Source organism: Malurus melanocephalus, unplaced genomic scaffold (assembly GCF_030028575.1).
Source record: "Malurus melanocephalus ecotype Western Australia unplaced genomic scaffold, MMel_1.1 scaffold_40, whole genome shotgun sequence".
NCBI lineage: Eukaryota > Metazoa > Chordata > Aves > Passeriformes > Maluridae > Malurus > Malurus melanocephalus.
In genome coordinates, this window is record NW_026623272.1 from 209,303 (window position 1) to 227,881 (window position 18,579).

The 18,579-nt window shown below is 45.6% G+C and overlaps 2 protein-coding genes across 2 annotated transcripts; one reads left to right on the plus strand and one right to left on the minus strand.

Moving 5' to 3' along the window:
- Positions 1 to 12: 12 nt before the first annotated feature.
- OGFOD1 (2-oxoglutarate and iron dependent oxygenase domain containing 1) lies at positions 13 to 11,537 on the minus strand. Its single transcript, XM_057364562.1, has 13 exons — positions 11,365 to 11,537; positions 11,128 to 11,273; positions 10,984 to 11,030; positions 10,423 to 10,523; positions 9,891 to 10,007; positions 8,966 to 9,057; positions 7,774 to 7,899; positions 7,312 to 7,425; positions 6,914 to 6,993; positions 6,473 to 6,768; positions 5,515 to 5,637; positions 4,784 to 4,842; positions 13 to 4,217 (listed from the first exon to the last, which is right to left on the minus strand). Exons 1-13 carry the CDS (start codon positions 11,513 to 11,515, stop codon positions 4,056 to 4,058), a joined length of 1,614 nt encoding a protein of 537 aa, XP_057220545.1. The 5' UTR covers positions 11,516 to 11,537; the 3' UTR covers positions 13 to 4,055.
- Positions 11,538 to 11,648: 111 nt separating this feature from the next.
- On the plus strand, positions 11,649 to 18,264 carry NUDT21 (nudix hydrolase 21). Its single transcript, XM_057364561.1, has 7 exons — positions 11,649 to 11,879; positions 14,019 to 14,219; positions 14,711 to 14,774; positions 15,427 to 15,516; positions 16,186 to 16,261; positions 16,629 to 16,743; positions 17,974 to 18,264. The coding sequence occupies exons 1-7, from the start codon at positions 11,764 to 11,766 to the stop codon at positions 17,993 to 17,995; spliced, it is 684 nt and encodes a 227-aa protein (XP_057220544.1). The 5' UTR covers positions 11,649 to 11,763; the 3' UTR covers positions 17,996 to 18,264.
- The last annotated feature ends 315 nt before the right edge of the window (positions 18,265 to 18,579 follow it).

Sequence of the window (18,579 nt, forward strand, 5' to 3'; positions counted from 1 at the left end):
TGGGGAGGTGTGTACTGCTAAATTTATTTGTTAAAAAAACCCAACCTGAACAACTTTACTGGTTTCTGCTGGGGAGTCTCTTTACACTTGAACTTCCTGTGCTGGAGAATCCTGGGTTTCACTGCAGCGGTGTGTGGCTCTCTAGGTAAACTGCAGTGCAGTGTATGAAAACCACCAAAGGGATAGCATCTTGCTGGCTCTGAAGCCAGATCTCTGACAGGCATCCAGGTCCATAATCTGCAGGTAGGAAGTGGTCTGTTTCATATCCAACACTCTTCCCCCACACCTGGGTTGCAGGAAGTTTTGCTTCCAGGTACTGGTTTCGTGCTACTGCTGGAAAAACTGCAGATACTGAGGTGGGCAAGGGTTTATTTCAGGAACAACAAAAACAAACTACACACCCAAGCTTGGTGCATAATCATGATGAGCTGGTGGTACTTAATGGGATCAAAAGAAGAAGGTATTGAAAAATGACTTGGCTCCTAGCTCAAACCTGTTTAACTGTGTGATCTCTTAGAATTGGATTAAAATATTACAGTAGGGCTCTATCTCAGATCTAAACGTATTTTAGAACCTTTGCCAAAGCAAATTTTCTTTTGGAAGCTAAAAATAACCTGCACCAGATGGAGGTTGGGTCCCAGTGCTCCTGCACCAGCAGCACCCGTGCCACTGTAGGATGGTGTTTATGACGTGGGTGGGGAGGAGTCAGTCCATCTCGAAGTTCTTTGGTGGCTTCTTGGGGCTGTCAGGAGTCATGTCCTCTAACTGGTCTCTCTTACAGCCCACTACTGAATTAAAACCAGCAACCTTCCCTTTGCTACAGAGCCATTGTGAGCTGTTGAACGGGGAACGTAATTCTTGTAATGTATTTTATCCCCAAAACTGCCCCTTGCCTCTGCTTTGGCCCCTTCCATATAGAAAAGTGAGCTGCTGAAAGCACAGCTTTCTGACAGTTAGAATGTGCAGCAGGAGCTCATTTGAATTCTTTTAAGAAACTGGTTATTAATCAAATCCAGCTGCTTGGAAGAAGGGTGGTGAGCCACCCATGCTGTTCTAAGCAAGTGAGCTCAGAGACTTGATTATGGAACAGTCTCCTGGCATAAGTGCTGGGCTTTCTGCCACTTGCTTTACCTGTTCCCACTGTTTCAACCTCTTGTTCTTTATGTTCAAAAACCTGATGCTTGCTTGCTTACATTTATGTACTCCATTTAATAATAAGAGCAAGAGAGTGGCTCTGATCAGAAAGCAGCTTTCCCATCAGCCAGTTTTCAGGACTACACACCAGGCACTACCAGTCCCAGCTCTGTTCTGGTCCTGGCAGGGACATCAGTCCTTCACTCACTGTCCAGACCTCTGGTAAGGCTGATTTCCCTTCTCTAAGTTTCTGACAACAAATCTGTAAATTATTTTCCTGTAAAACAAACTTTTACCTTTGCCAAATGAAAARTGCACATACTTCGCAAGCAGCTCCATCTAATTGTAAATAGAGATTGGTATCCAGCAAGAGTCTCTATAGAGAACATTCCCATTACTGGCATTGTATAAATGAAGGCCCCTCTTCCTCCAGTAGCTCATGTCATTTGCAATTTTGGTRAGTGAAGTCTTCCCCCTGTACCTGCAGCACCAGCCACGCCTGGGGCTGCCTGTGGCGTTAGGTCCTAACAAGAAGGGTGGGAGAGCAGAGACATGTTCATTTTTAGACCTTTGAAAGCTAACTGCAAATTTGGCTTCTTAAATTACTTCATCTGAGTCACCAGAGGAAGAAGGGTGGTTCCTTGAGTGATCAGGTAGATAGGGCTTGCTCAAGCAGAAGCTGGTATGCCCTCTAGTGTAATACTTATTATTAAAAAGCAGCAAGCTCTAGAGCGCCCAACTTCTTCCCAGTCTCCTGGAAGGCAGTTCAAGATCTACCACGCACATTCCTAGGCTCACAATGCAGTCAAAGAGGTAACTTTGTTTTGTTAATGAATTTATTCCCAACTTTGGCTAGCAGACAATGCTGCCACTTTTGTTCCAAACTACCCAAATATTTTTTTTTCTTTGAAACCTTCATTACTTGTCTCATTCTAGTGGAGAGCTCAGAATAAGAACTACTTTCTTCCTAGGAAGGGCTGCTGTCCTGATACGCAGCAGAGTGCCTCAGAAATCACGATTCATGGAGTTCTGTCCTCACTCCAGGATTTGTTTGTAGCTTCATGCTCTTGTCTGTGTATGCAACTAACAAAGATTAAAACTTAGCAAGACAGTTTTGGCAGAGCAGAGAGATGCTGGCTTAGGGAAACGAGTCAGAATATGAACAAGATCTTGCAACACCAGCTTGGGGCAACCACCTCTCAGCCGTCCTTCCCGCCCAACAGAGCACAAGGGAGTAGCTGGAACTGAGCAGCTGCTCCTCAYCTGGGATGGAACTGACACTGGAGTTAGACAGTCCTGCACAGWGCTCTCTAAACAGCAGTGTTGGCTCTGTGCTCTGGCACCTGCRGGGGCTGAGATACCTTTCCCTTTGGAAGCTATGGCAGGGGTTCCTTTTTTGAACTTTGTGTATGGGGATTGAAAGTGAAAGTTGTTGCTCTTGTATCTTCATGAAGATATGCCCACAGGACATCCCATTTGCTCCAGAAAACGTGCAGGGTACTCATATCAACAGTGAGCCTTGCTTTGAGCTTACTGCTCTTCTGCTGMCAGCTGTGGTCTTGCAACACTTTGATGGCCTCCAACAACAGGCCTGGAACTGGAAGAAGAGACTTTAATCCAAAGCTACCCTCTCCCCATCCAGGAGTGAGGGATGAAACATGCACTCTGCAGCTTACTGCAAGCTCATGGCCTGCACTGTCTGGCGYGAATGAGGTGAAAGAACACCTGTGTCTCAGTGCCAAAAAGAAATTTCAGGCAAGCAGGTGCAGGCCAGGGCCGAGGCTCCAGCAGTGTTCTGCACTCTGGCTGTCTCCTGAAGCATCAGTATAGCTCTGCTACACCTTGTGGTGGGCTGCACACCTCAGAGCTGAGTCTGTCAGAGTCCTGCTTGCAGTCAATGTAGGGCAGGTGCACAGTACTGAAAATGYGCAGGGAGGTGTTGCACCAAGGACATGTTCACTGCCTTTCTTGCAGTGTTTACCCCAGAACGTGGCTGGCTGCTGCCTCAAAAGATCTAATCTTCCAGTGACAGAAGCCATGTTAAAACCCAGCAGATCCCAGGACATAACTGAAAGGATATGAGGCCGTGGTGTTGGTGACCTTCCCACCACCTGTGGATGCCAAGACAGTAAAAGGTAAGTTGCCCCATTCCTGCTGCCAGTCCCTGGCCCCTGTTCTGAGGCTGGRGCTGGGACCTGTCTGCACACACACCCAAGGAAAGTGTTCAGGAGCAGGTTTCTTCTTGGCTGTTTAGTTTGTAAATTCTTTGGAAAAAGGGCTGTATCTAGGTCTGTCTGCACAGCATTTAGCATAATAAAGTCCTCATCCTTGTTACAGTGCCAAGTCTTTCGCCATGCCAATAGCTTYATAGCCTGACTGTCTTCCTTCCCAACTCCAGAGAGTTGTGCAGCTGGAAAAACCTCATATTTCCCACGGCAGCTCCTTTATTTTTGTCTCTACAAACAGGAACACAKTTAAGCCCCAGAAAGTGTCTTGGCCATTTTGTAACAAAACTTGCCTGACCAGTGAATGAAGCATTTAACTGACCCATTTCCTTTTTTTTTGTTTTTAATAAAATCAGTCATCAGCTTGGGGCAATGYACAGTTGTAATGCTCACTCTGACAGGTCAGAGATGCCCCTGTGCTGCTCCCCTGAAAGAACAGCTGGAAAGCTGACAGTTGTATGACAACCCCACCCAYAGTGCATTAAAAGCAGTTCAGAGAGTGTGTTGCAATGGACTCAGGAGAAGACTGAATTTCCAYTTGTGCAGTTAAAAAAAGCCACCTGCCCCCACATTATGAAGGGTGAGGGAGCTGCATCAGCAAAGTTTGTCTAAGCTAGATCAGAGATGAACATGTGGGTAGGAGGAACCTGCCCACCACCCACCACTGTTCTCTGAGACACTGGTCACACTGCACCATCATTCATAATAGACAAAAGAAAAATCCCAAAATCCTGTTCTATTTGGATGCTTGTTCAGGCGTGCCAAGCTTCGATGGTTGATGTATTTCACAAACTTCATAGTTTCTTTGTCTCTATAAATTAAGGCCAAGCAGTTATCCTCTGGATTCACTGTCAACAGCTAGAGGACACAAAAATAAGGAAGGAAATCAGTTTCACAAAAATAGTAAAATTTGGTAAAATTCTTAAGAAAAACCAAACAAAGCAGTTTCAAAAGTTRGTCAGAACACAGGTCTGGTGTTAGAAAATGAACTGTGACACTATTTTCATTTAATACCCCTTAACCTGAAGCACTATTATACATCAAGGACTTCTAGACTTCTTACTAGTATGACTGCTTAGYACTGTCACTAGTACTGACGATCAGTGTGACCCCAGTGAACAGCACTTCCCTGGAGAAATATTATCTCTGCAACAGCCTTGAGTCCCTTCAAGGAAGGTTTCCCAAATGGCCCCTGGTGCAGGTGCTATGAGACACTCTCAAGACCCAAATCTCATGCTTTAGGTGAACAGCAGCTTCTGGAAGCTGAGGCCAGAGATACACCCATGAGCAGTGACTGGGGCAGCAAGGCTCCAGGGCACTACTGAGCACCCTCAGCATTTTGTTGGCACTATGACAAAGTGTAATTATGTCTCTCCACCCTAAACAGTTCTATCTGATATGCAGCTAGCAACTGAGGTCCTTACCTCTTCATCTTCACCTTTAGCAATGTAGGAAGTAAAGCCACCGTATTCAGGATCCCAGTCTTAAAATAGAAAAAGAAAGATTCTTAGAAACCTCAATGCTGTCCAGGCTCCCTACAGCCTTCCAGGAGATGYTATTTTTTCATCCCACTCCCCCAAGTTACTGGGTACAGGATAAGCCCCAGTTTACCTCCTTGCAGTGTATTTTTTTTCTTCTGTTCAGAAACAACTTGAAGCAAATGTRCTGGATTTGCCTTTTACGGTAAGTGGGCCATTTAAAGTTGTCTTGTGCATGTATGCCTAAAGTAACTTTTGAAAACCCTGGGCTTTGTGAATTGGAGGTGCAGTGATAATTCTGMTGAGGAAAAGGGTGGAACACCTCTGGCAGGTATTCTGGCCACCTGACCCTGCAGCGTGCGCAGAGCCACGGTGAGCCGTTGCGTAGGAGAGGAAAGGGCTGGGAGGGAGGCTCGGCCTTTCCCTCTGCCCAAGCGCCACCTCCTGGCGCAAACGGGAAAGGTCAGMGATGATTCCAAGGCCACAATCCCAAACTTTTGCATAAGGGCTATGAAAAGGGCTTATGCCGAAGTAAGGACTAGAACAAAGTCTACAGAGACTTCCTACGTAGGCAAAAGTGGGGAAATTTTGGCTGTTTTAGCACTGCTGAGAACTGAAAAGTCATTTATGCAAACCTKGTAAAAGGAGAGTCTGACATCTCCCTCTCATCCACTTACCTTCACAACCACAGAAGAACAACAAGTCGAGAGCAAATTCTGTTGCTTGCGAGTCGTGGACAAGAGTGTAGTGCCCGTGGGTCCAGCGTCGCAGCTCCCCCCCACACACAGGGGTGCCTGAGCCTAGGAGAGGCACAAACACACAGGGAGAGCCATGAAACCACARCAGCTGAGCTCAAGGAATGTGGGCAGTTCAGTGATCTCACATCACTGTAAAATTGTCTGTTGGCCTCAGTGAAAAAAAGGTARAATCACACATCACATGTCAATGCCTTTCCTAGAGGTGGCTCTAAGTTAGGTACTCCAGACAATTTTGTAGGAGCTCTGATGTACTTTAGTTTAACCAATTCTTTCTTTTTCTTGTTATGTTCCCCCTGAATTTACAGTAGAGCTCCAAACTTCAACAGCCAGTTCCTACYTGCTCTGGAAGTATCCTGGAACTACCAGAAGCCTCAGAGAAGGAGATTGCTCTGAACTCATCCTGTACAATCCCAGGGGGTACGTATCCCATGCATACTATTTTAGGGAAACCTTTCTTTCCTCACGGGTCTAGCTCAGTTTTCAATCCATGAAGCCCCAAAATATGCCCTCCTGATACATGAGTTTAAAATCAAACAGTGAGAACAGGGCAAATAGCAAAGCCACATGACTAGCTGTAGAAATCAGAAAAACATGGATGTAGAAACTATTGACAAACAATAACAGCACCCCCCACCCCACAGGAAGTCCCACCCTTAAGACTTAGGTCTGTTCAAAATGGTATCTTTGAATCAGTCATTTATTTACTACAAATTCTTTTGCAATAGTCACTGATTTCAGATAATCAATCTAACATGCTTTAAGTCCCATGTTTGTGCTGGTGCCTTGTGCTGGCTGCAGCACAAGGTGAAGCACTAGTTCCATGAAAATCACTGGGAATTTTGCTTGAGTCCTTTCAGAGTGCTGCTGCTCTACTCACCATTCTGCGTCTCTCCATCTTGTGCTTCAGGGGTGTTGTCAGTCTGGTGTGGCTGATCAGGATTGCCATTAGCAGGTTGTTCAGTCTCTTCCTGCTCAGGTTTGGGACTGCTGTGCCCAGTGGTGTTTGCTGCTTGTCCTTCCCCAGCATCTTCATCCTCATCAGAGGGAGCCAAGAAGTGCAGTTTTAGGCCGGTGAAGTTGGAAAGCAGTAAAAAAAAGGCCTCAGACCGCAACAGCTGCAGGAATTTCTTCAATATGTCAGCAAGGCTATCTTCCTCTGCTGCCTCATAGAGTCTGAAAGACAGCAGATATATCCCTCCAACAAGGATGTTGGCTCTCCAACAAGGACCATGTCCAGAGGGACAACATYGACCAGTGGAGCATCATGGCAGCTTCTGCTCAGCCTGATCAACATGTGCAGTGTGCTGTCGTTACCCACCTTTTATTGGCTGGCCCCCGACTATTCCACTGGATCTCTTTGCTCTCCAATGCTTCACAGAGTAGTTGGTATTTCTCTTTCTAGGAGAAAAAGATGCAGAAATGTTAACATTTAGGTCCCAGAAAAAGACGGGTGAAGACAAGTGTTTGATATTTGATGAGTCCTTATGCAGCAGTGCACAGGCAGTCAGAGGGGCTCCATCAACAGAATCACAGAGGCTGAGGGTGGAAAGGGCCTCTGGAGGTCATCTGGTCCATTCCCCTTTAGGTGTAAAGCTATGAAGTGTATTGTTTAACAGATGTGCAAGCAAACCCCTTCTCAGCCTTCATGCCATGGGGTACCTGCCAGCCCTGCAACCTATTTTGGGAAWTCACATAAAACTGAACTACTGGGCTCACCTTAAGAAAATCTTTCAGRAGAATTTCTGATCGCTCCTCAAATTCCTCCTGGATCTGAGCTTGGGAGTCCATGTCCAAATAAACTAGATTGATCCATTCATACAATATTTCATGCTGGAAGGGACATGGATTGGAACACTGAATTTTCAAAAGTGAAGAAGATTCCCCAATTCCCCCTAGCAAGCTGGTCACAGGGCTAGATTCCTATACACAACTCACACACTATCCATTTCCTTCTTTGTTTCATTGCACCACAAATATGCACCACATTCTCTGAACTTCTGSAGGTATGCAAAACATAAAAAGATGCACGAGATAGAAACCAGATACAAATTTGTAGACAGGAAACAAAAAGGAGAATGAGATAAAGATTAAAGCATCTCCAGTGCCTGGATGCCTTCCCAAACAAGTATTACAGRAATAGGACAGAGACAGAAATGCAGATGTAGGTTTGCTGCTTACATCATAGGGGATGTGTGTGCTCCTGGCCAAGGGGGTTTCAGTGTGCCGTGCAGGTCTGGCCACAGACGGGCCGTGGAACCAACCGCTCACTGACAGGCGGCACTTCTGCGACAGCACTTCTGACACCTGCAACAACATCGGGCAGCACACACTGATTACACAAGGACCAGCTGTAACAGTACCATGCAAACTCCTGACAGGAGATGGACTTGACTCCACAGAGCCCAATGCATACACAGRAAAGTCAGACAGGGCTAGTCCAGGACAGATTATCAGAGAGAGGCCTATTGTCCTGAAGTCCATTGCAGGTTTCCAGGATTCAGTCAAAGCTTTTACTCCAAGCTCACAGAGGATCCATTCTCTCTTTCCCTCAGAGAGCTTTAAGTAACGGATTTTTAAGACAAAATTAATTCATTATGTGAAAACAATCAGGGCAGTGACCAAGTAGATGCTTCTGTTAATTAACAAGTGTAAGACATAAATGACACAAAAATAACTCCCTAAGTGGTCTTGGTGAGGACATGCCCAATCTATATCACTAATCATCTTCCACTCCAGCCTTCTGCTCTCTGGCCCCATTTGATACAGTCCCTGGTACTCTCAAATACACAGGAATTTTAGATTTCAGTCAGGTTTTGTGTCACACAGTTGCACAAATGCAACTAATCCTATTCCCAGGCATCTTCCTGACAAATGTCACAGAGTGCTCCTTAACCGTATCAGCATTTCTGCTGCAGGGCACTGCATTGCAGGGCACTGTGTCACTGAGGGGGTACAGCCAGACCTGCACAGTGCCCTTGCACTGCTGGCAAGGTGATGGATGGYTTGAGGAGCTCTTCTGGAGCAAAGCCATGATCGCCACATCAAAAATGTGAGCTCGTTTAAAACAAGCCAACGAACAGAAACAAATGAAAGCCAAATTCACATCAGTGGCTTGCCAGGATAGTAAAACAAAAAAGAAATGGAAATTTTTMTTTCCAAGGATGATGCAGCTAGACTGATGGTTTGAAGTTGGCTTTGTTGGTTCTTGTCCTCCTGAAAGTCCTTGAAGCCCTCTCTTTAGCACACAGCCCTTAGCATGAGTATCCACTCTACCCACAGTTCTTCTCCCTCCCCATCAGGATTGTACTAACACACAGAGTGAATAACCACAACAATGAAAATAAAAAAAATTAACGAGACAGCTCCTTGCCTGGTGAAAAGAGACTGGAGACACTTCAAAGAAAACCAACGTGTTCCATGAAGGCACTAATGACTTGGTGATTTGCTGTGGYTGAAAGTGTTCTGAGGAAGAAAACATAACCTGGTTAAGATATGAACTGGGATTTGCTAAAAATTGCCATTTCCCTCTGACTTCATGTCACTATGACTGGTGGGACACCTGGGTATAAGGGATRGAGGAAAACTGGTGAGAAATCAGTGCACCTCTGCATGGAGACTGGCAGAGAATTGAGACTGTTCAGCTTGGAGAAGGYTCTGGAGCAATTTAAAGCCACTTCCAGTGCCAAAAGGGGCTACAAGAGTGCTGAAGAACTTTGGACAAGGGAAGGGAATGACAGAACAGGGGGAATGGCTTCCAACAGACAGAGGGTGGGTTTAGATGAGATATTAGGAAGGAATTCTTTGCTATGAGCAGGGAGGCACTGGGAGAGGTTGCCCAGAGAAACTGTGAATGCCCCATCCTKGATATGCTCAATGGGGCTTGCAGCAACTTGGTCTAGTAGAAGGTGTCCCTGCCTACAGCAGGCAGYCTGGAACAAGATGAGCTTTAAGATCCCTTCCTACMTGAACYATTCTTTTCCAAAACCAGGTTTTGTTGCTGGAAAAGGAAATTATTGTCATCAGTCTGGAGTTCCAAGCACCGTTATTGGCATTGCTTCTACTTTGTGTCTACTCCTGGCCCTTCCAAAAGTTCCTTTGTCTGCTGTTGCCTGTTAGCACTGTCTGCAAAGCCTGCTACAGCCCATGCCTAAGGTGCACATTTACCTATAAATCAGCCTCTCTAAACAAAGGAGAAACTCTTTATCTCCCTTCTACTGTTTGAAGTGAGAGTTACTGCAAGGGGAACAAAAGCTTCATCATTTTCATCCACCTGAGGCTGAGCTTGGAGCTTTTACCATCTGTGCTGTACAGGTCCAGCGTTCCTCCATCACTTTTGTCCCAGGGTGGGACGAGGTACAGGATGAARGCGATTCTCCGACCTTCCAGCTCATCATCATGGCACAGCAAGACATCTGCAATTATACACATTTTGCAGCTGTAGCATCTTTCCAGTACATGCAYGATTCATGCCAAAAACTGCTTCCCAGCTTTGTCCCCGCAAGGATATGCTAAGAAAAACACATGTTCTTTCCAAGAAAGGCATTTTCACTCATCAGCATCACCAGCCTGAGATCTGCAAGATTAACTTCTCTTGGACTGCACTGTAATTGGCAGATCAGACCACTCTGAAGGTACAGGCAGTTATACAATAGCAATAGTTTTTTCATCATTTGTACTTCATTTTCACACATTGTTTTGCTGCTGACACCTTCTGGGACCCTCTGGAACTAGAATAAAATTACAGATYCTATACAGAGTCTATTCTATACAGATTTTGTTCCCTACAATGTATAGAAGCTTTAGGGAAAGCATCACTTATCAACTGACCAGTATATTCATATTTAGCACAGGAGATGTCAATAGTTGGCTCCAGCTCTATCTGGGTCACAGCAGAAAGCCACACTCGGAATTCTTCACACAGAGCATGCCTGAGAAGATAAGCACACATAARTGTCCTCCTGTGCTATAAAACATATCACCATAGACTAAGCTRATTTATTGTCTCCCTGACACCTATTTAAACAGTCACAGGTGCTGTTGCTGCGAGGGACAGCGTATTCYTACAGAACCRCACAGGAGCTGGCCAGRGAACAGCCCAATGCTCACAGCWCTGCTGKCAATAACCAGCAGTAAGCGTGTAACCCGTCGGAAGGTGCACSGGGAAGTGCTTCAGAGGTGACAGATGCAGGAGGGCTGAGTGYGTAGGAAAGCTGAACAGACTTCAGTACCACAAGTCCAGAGCACGTTCAGCTCTCCAGGGCTGATTTTTGGCCCGAGAACCGGTGCAGAAGGGGCCACGCCGCGGGTCCACCCTGCAACCACCTTCCCCGGGGAGCCACCACGGCTCTTCCCCATCCTGAGGGAGCAAAACCCCGACTCACACTTTACCTCAGGGCGGCGACGTGGGGCTCCGGGCTTGCCCCCAGCTCCTCGGACTGCGGCGGCCCATGGAAGAGAAGAAGGGACGGGGGTTAGGGCGGCTCGGCTCGGCCCGGCTCGGCACRGCYCGGCTCAGCTAGGCCCTGGGCCCACCTGCTGCAGCGAGAGGAGATCGTTGCGCCGCCCGCGGAAGCCGAGGCCCAGCAGTTCATCCCGCAGAGCCTCCGCGAAKGCCGGGCCCGCCAGGAAACCGGGAATGATGCCATGCCGGAACGGGGCCGGCTCCAGCACCACCGCTTCTGCAAGGGAAAGACCGCCGGTGAGGGGCGGGGAGCCGGGCCACGCCGTACGGTGCCGGAGCCGCTCCCCGCGGGCCGGGCCGGGCCGTACCGTGCCGGAGCCGCTCCGCGCGGGCCCAGGCCGCCCCCGCGCGCTCCCGCAGCTCCGCGTCCCCGAGAGCCGCCCGGAGCTCTGCGCGCGCCTCGCGCCTTCCGCGCTTCGCCCCCGGCGCCGCCGCCGCTCCGCGACGCTTGGTGGCCATGGCACCGTCCGGCCGGACTACAACTCCCWGCGCYCCCCGCGCCTCGCCCGCCTTGGCCAATCGGATCGCGCGAGGGGCGGGAAGTGATGCCGCTGGCCAATGAGCGAGGAGAGGCGGGGGCGGAGCGCGGCGCGTCCCGGCAGACGGCGCGCGGCGCTGAGGGCTGGGCGGGCGTTAATGGCGGACGCCTCTCCTGCCGCCCGGCGCTGATCCGCTGCTCCCGCCGCCTTTTCCCGCCGCTGCTCGCCATGTCCGTGGTGCCGCCCAACCGCTCGCAGACCGGCTGGCCCCGCGGGGTGAACCAGTTCGGGAACAAGTACATCCAGCAGACGAAGCCCCTCACGCTGGAAAGGACCATCAACCTGTGAGCGCCGCCTCGGGCCTTCTCGGCTCTGCCCCCTCCCGTCCCACCCCTCTGGCGAGCCCGTCCCCGYTCCCTCAGCAGGCCCGGCGCGAATTTTCCCTCAGTGCTCGCCGTACGGAGTCCGCAGGGTCCCGGCCCTTCAGAGGGCTGGAGGCACGGCGGCAGCAGAGCCCGGGTGCCGATGGGGGCCCGTCCCTCTCACAGGGACTGCTKAGCCGTGCTGTGGGTACCGAGGGTGCCGAGGGCTTGCCGGCCTTCGTGGAATGGAGTAGTTTTTGTGAACGCTTTAGTGCTTAGAAACACCGTGTGGTTCGGGAGTTGYGAACCCCAAGTAACACAGGGAGTGTTTAGGCATGTTGAGCATCACTGACGTTTTCGCGCTCTCACAGGCATCCCGAAAGGCAGCATAGAGAGAAAGAGCTTTTTCTTGGCCTCGCTGGGATTTGGGCTGATCCTGAGCAGTCAGTAGGATGTGGTTGGATGCGCCTGGTGTTTGTGGATTGTCTGGTGCAGGTGTTGGAGTTTAAATTCAGAGTGTTTGCTTTCAGAGAAAACTGTCATAGATACAAAATATTTCCTAAAAAGTATTTATGTATTTTGAATGAGAAGCCATATATTTTTGCTTCTTTCAGTAAAGTCTGGTGGATGTGGGATGTGTTTTTTGCTAAGTTCATCTATCAAGTTGTAATAACCGGCAAATGTTAACTGCAACAGTCAGTATTAAATTTTAGCTATTAATCACTGATACACTTGTGTATTTTTATGGTGGAACTGTGTTTATTCACGGTCTTGTGAAAGCTCAAATACTGACTTCAGAAAGTGGAATATTTCTATAGGTTTTCTGAARCAAAGATGYATCAGGAATCTGTTWTCAGCAGCATTTTTTAAATYCTAGGCTAAGAGTTTTGATRTACAGACTARTGTACTSACATTAGTGTAGTAGCTTRTTAATAAAGCCATTTCTGTATGYAAAAATGAAAACAAATGGAAAAAGAAATATAGATTCTTTTAAGCTGTAAGTGAAAGTGAGGCAACTTGTTAGTAAATGAATCTGTGGTTTGGAAACTGGTTGTTTTGGCTCACTTGTCTACATGAGAAAAAGCTCTAATGATGGCAACTGGCTTGTGATTTCATCACTGTAAGACATAAGGAAATAGGAGGGGGAAGTGGGCTAGAATTTTAGGAGGGAAGTGTGTATGCTATTTAAGCTTGACATGTTTGGGGAAAGAATCCATGACAAAATGCATCACAAGGAAAACAAGATCAGTCATTCATTCTGYTAATTCAGTTGCTGTGTGGTTGCAGAGCCAATAAAACTATGGTGATAACTTTTCACTGCTCTGCCCCAGAGCCATTTTCTTCTCCCTTTTGACTTAGCTGGGTGATTCTGTCTTTCCTTCAGGTCTCCTGCTAACAGACCTCTATGTTACATGGATTTAATTGTACAATGACACTCCCCTGTTGTCTTCTGTCCTCTCTTGGACTGACTCATTTCTCACATTCCCTTTCCTTTCTCTTCTGTTTTCAGTCTCTCTTAGMTGGAGAAATTGCTGTTTGCACTCTATTGTCACAAGAGTGCAGGGGCCCAGCACCAGCCCAACACAGTGATCTCCGCACACTCTTGATCTTAGCCCAGGCTCCCAATCCTGCACTCAGAAACTAATTTTTCCTTTTCTGTGATCCATATGTCTGATTTCCACTTCAAAACAAAACCACTTCTAACAGTTGTCAGCCTCTCATTCTATTTGCAGAAAAAACTGCAGTCCTGTGCAGCTTCCTTCCTTCCCAGCAGAGCATTTTCTGCAGTCTCTTTTCCAGCTCCTTTCAGAGCTTCAGCTACCTTTTCCCTGCAGCATGGAGACCAAAGAGGATGGCTGTTGAATGACAGTTGGTTCTTCTGTACTTCTTCTAAGTGAGCACCAGGCTAGAGTGTAACTCAACAGGACTGTGTGCTTGTGTGTTCCATAGTGCAGATCTCCCAGGCACAGGGGCCTCATGTGCCACCAACAAGGATTTTAGCCCTGCAGTACGACTTAGCCATCAAGCAGTGAAGGGTCTGCCTCAGGCTWGATGCTGTGTCATGGTGATTCAAAGTTAGATTTTTTTATTATGCAGTAACATATTTTCTCCTCCTTATAGGTATCCTCTGACAAATTACACGTTTGGCACAAAGGAGCCTCTTTATGAGAAGGACAGTTCCGTGGCAGCTCGGTTTCAGCGTATGAGGGAAGAGTTTGACAAGATTGGCATGAGGCGGACAGTGGAAGGGGTTCTGATTGTGCATGAGCACAGGCTGCCCCACGTGCTGTTACTGCAGCTGGGTACAACTTTTTTCAAGCTGTAAGTGTCTGTTTCTTAAGTGTTACTTTAGTTTATTGTCACAGACCACTAAACATGGGCTAGAGATTAAACTGGCCAACTGCTCCATGTTTTGAATGGGATTAATTTTTTGTAAAGACTTAGTCTGGAAAATCTCTTTTGAATGGTGGTGTTTTCATCTAAAGTGTGTTTGTTTGACTGTGTTTTTGAGGGGGGTAACTCAGTTGTGGGAACCAACTGGGAATCTTAGTTACTGTGCATCATTGCAGTAAAATCTCATTTAAAACTCGTTATGAGCAGTTTGGTGTGTTGTACTTGCATTGTGAAAGCTGTTATGCTTCAGTAGCTTATGCTATGCCCACAAAAATGGGCAAGTGGAGTTCAAGGACCCTGCAAATGCAGAAGGATACCTATTTGCAAACTTCCTGCCTGGAAGCACACCAGAACTTACCTGTGAAGATTGGTAAATGCAATGAGATAACTTTAGCTTTCATCATTGATTATTTTAACAGACCTGGCGGTGAACTCAATCCAGGAGAAGATGAAGTAGAAGGGCTCAAACGYTTAATGACAGAGGTGAGTTTTCTTTCATTATGTTGCTACAGTGGAATGTTGCATTRTTTTAGAATTACCAGAATAAGCTAAAGCATTAGTCTTCTTACCACTGTTGTTGTTTTGTTGCTTTTGTGATGTTCTCAGGTAGTTAACAAATAAAGCAGTCAAGTTTTCATTTATCTGCATCATGAGCGTGGCTGACTCCTGCCTGCTGCTCAAGTCCTGTGTTCATTTGCAGCTTTACTTTCTGGCTTCAGGCAAGTGAGTGTAGAGATGAGCAATAAAATATATTGTGGAGGACAATTGATGGGGACTTGCCTATGAGATAGTCCTCCCAATGCACCATTTTCTCCAAGTAGCTCAATTAATTCTGCCAGACAGTGTAACAATGTATTGCATTCTTCCCATTGGTCTGATAGGACTTAGTCCAACTGAGAACAGCATAGATTTTGAAATGCTTTTTAGAGTGGCCTTGTTCTATCAGGTGATGCTTTTAGTAAAAGAAGTCACTTTATACAAAAATACTCTACAATTGTATTGAAAGCTGTCTCAGAGCAGTTATGAGTTATGTCAGACTCATATTACAGCAAGTCTTTGTACTTCCAGTATGTGTTTACTAAAAAAAATTTCCTTGAGGTTGTTCAAGGTTTGATTATTAMTGGATTTTTGATAGATACTGGGTCGTCAGGATGGTGTTCAGCAAGACTGGGTGATTGATGACTGCATTGGCAACTGGTGGAGACCAAACTTTGAACCTCCACAGGTGAGTACTCCCATGGGCTTCCATCTTCTTTGGTCAAGTTCCATTTGTACTTCTAAAAGCCTTCAACCTACCAGATGGCCTTCATGAGCCTGCTGCATGACCAATTAGTTTTTCTGGGGTTTATCTATTTAATCTCCTTTCTATGAGTGAATAGAAACTAAGGCCTTTTTTTTCCCTGGAAACTCTTGTCTCCCTCCTCACACCTGTGCTWATAGATAAGAAGCCACTGGATGTAATAGCTTCCAGTCCTATGCTGAGACAGATGCATCATTTAAATTCCTTTTTGTAGCCACAATGGAAACTCTTGCTCTGCTGCTTATGGAACAGATGCCCTGTGAATAAATTAGTCTCATTACCCTATTTCTGAAGGCTTTAATAYTAAAAATCCATGTTCAGATTGCTTTAATGCATTTCTATCTTACTGGGTTGTTTTAACTRCTCATGAGTGTTGGTGCTACTTTAGATCCTGTCAATAGTTGTGACAGCAACAGCATTCCTTTCTTAAGTAGTTTCTTATGAAAATGGTTTTCTTTATTTGATGCCATGAAAGAGCAGTATATAACACATTGAAAGCTTGTACAGTGCTTGATAATTTATAAAGTAGCACTTTAAGATTGCACAATATTTTCAAAGCTCTGTACAGATTTTTTTTTTCCATTTTTCTTCTAGTATCCGTATATCCCAGCTCATATTACAAAGCCAAAAGAACACAAAAAGCTTTTTTTGGTCCAGCTTCAAGAAAAGGGTAAGTGTTTGTTTGCATCAAAGGGTTATATCTGTAACAATGTTTAAGTGCTTGCATTTCACACAAAGAAGTCTTGTAGCAAGTTGTGATTGTACGCTTGCAGTTGTTTGTGGTTGATTACTAACAAAGTTAAATGCTGGTATTTGTTTTGAAGGTAAATGATCCTTTGAACATGAGTTCCTMGTAAATTTTCATTCCTGCTCCTGCAACAGGCTGTCTACAGCATGTGAATCCCTCATTTAGCTAGAAAAGGAAACCTGCTTGAATGCTCCATATAGGGAACTTGTTTTGAGGKCTATGTGGGACAGTGATAACTTGGCTGAATGTGTGCTGGTTTTCTGATTCATCAATTTGCATTTGTTTTTAGCTTTGTTTGCAGTCCCCAAAAATTACAAGCTGGTTGCTGCACCATTGTTTGAGCTCTATGACAATGCACCAGGATATGGACCCATTATTTCCAGCCTTCCTCAACTTTTGAGCAGGTATATTGTATTTGGATAGTGGTCCTTGGGAATACATTTGTGTGGGACACCAGAGCAAGGCAAGGSRCTRCAGAAACCAACTTGAAAAGGTTGTATCTATCCCAAAGATTCTGCCTCAGGTGAGGTGTGATGGACAGCTTGGAGGCACTGATCACAACTGGCTAGCACCAAAGTCCTACCTAGCAGTTGTAGCTAAGGAAGACATGAAAAACAGTGAGAATGAGGCTGTGCATAAACTGAGGAACAGCTTCTTGTAGCTATTGGAGACAGCTGGAGAGTTAAAGCCAGAATGTGAGTTTAAAGCACTGAGTTAGGTGTGCATATTATCATAGCTTTGTGCTGGTAAAATGTGGTGGGTTTTTTACACTCTCCATATAGAGTTAATGAAGTGTAGCACCTTTATGTCACCAGTATCTGTATAAGGAGCTGTATTTTTTCTTTTCTCTTCCAATATATATGTGCTTTGACTTGCTTACCTGGAAATGGCTTGTGACTCTTCTCTCCAGAGCTTCCTAGTTTCACTGCTCTCTTTCATTTTAGAGAATGTTCAGTCATGCCAGGTATCCCACAGTCTGCCAGCTCTTCCTTAGGGAATTAGTTCTGTCACCSACCCACTATGATGAAAAAATTATGTTAGCAGGATGTTAGCACTGGTGTTGCCCATAATACTCTTGTTTCCTGCTAATTTTTCTCTCTGGCCCCAAGCAGGTACTTCCTCTTGAGTACCAACAAAACACTGTCTGTTATGCAGGTTAGGTAGTGGTGCAACAGACACATCCAAAGGCTGGGCATCTGGAAATTGAGATGGATGCTTGCTTTCACTGTTTTTAATGAAAATTWGTTGGGAAAAATTCTCTCTTCTGTTGAGTATGTCTGTATGTTCCCCTTGGAATATGTAAGGTTGGCCTGCAGCAGAAATGTTGCAAAAAAGTTGCTGATGGAGGAATGTAAYGGTTACTGTGCTTTTCGTATCCATGAACCTGTGTTAGGAGGTGAAATGTTAACAATTAGTTCTTCTGCAACCTTAAAAGACAGTTGTGCAGTGCTAATGTAGTAGCTGYTAAAAATGATGCTTCCTGCTATACTGCAAAGCTGTCTTATTAAAAAATGCACTTTCCTCCTGTCAGGTGAAGGCTTATCTAGAAACAAACCAGTTGCTTATTCATTCAAAAATGCCCTTAAATAAAAAGAATAAAAATTCCTCACTTGGTATAATCCTTTTAATTTTAGGTTCAACTTTATTTACAACTGAATTACTGTTGACCTGAAGACTCCAATAGAAGAAGCCGTCTCTGTGAGCACAGCTTTAAACTGTAGAGAAATGAATACACGTGACACAAGGACTTTTTATGTCATTCTATTCCTGAAGGCCACTAAACATTCTATGGTATGAATAGAGAAGTGAACCTCAACTGTTTAGCTAGAGAGATGGCAATGGGATACCAGTGTTTTAATCCCTTTTCATGTTAATACTCACCAATTTTTTGTTTTGTACAACATTAAACAAAATGGTTAAGATTCTGTTTGTCTTGGGTTTGGTTTGTTTTTTGTTGTTGGGGCCTTTGTGGTTTTGGGTTTTTTTTTCTGTTTGGGATTTTGTTTGTTTTTTTTTCCTTCTGTTTTTAGCTGTTTTATTTTCTTTAGTTGTCCCTTACTTTTAGGTACATATTTTAAACTTTTTTACTTCAGGAATACAGATGATCTTGAAAACAAGGAGGAGCTAAGCCATTCAGGGCCCATTCAGATGGTGCGATGTCTATCCGTGAGCAGGGAATATCCCTGGGGTCATGGAGAAATGAAACACTATACATGGGTGCAATATTGTTTTGAGTCTTC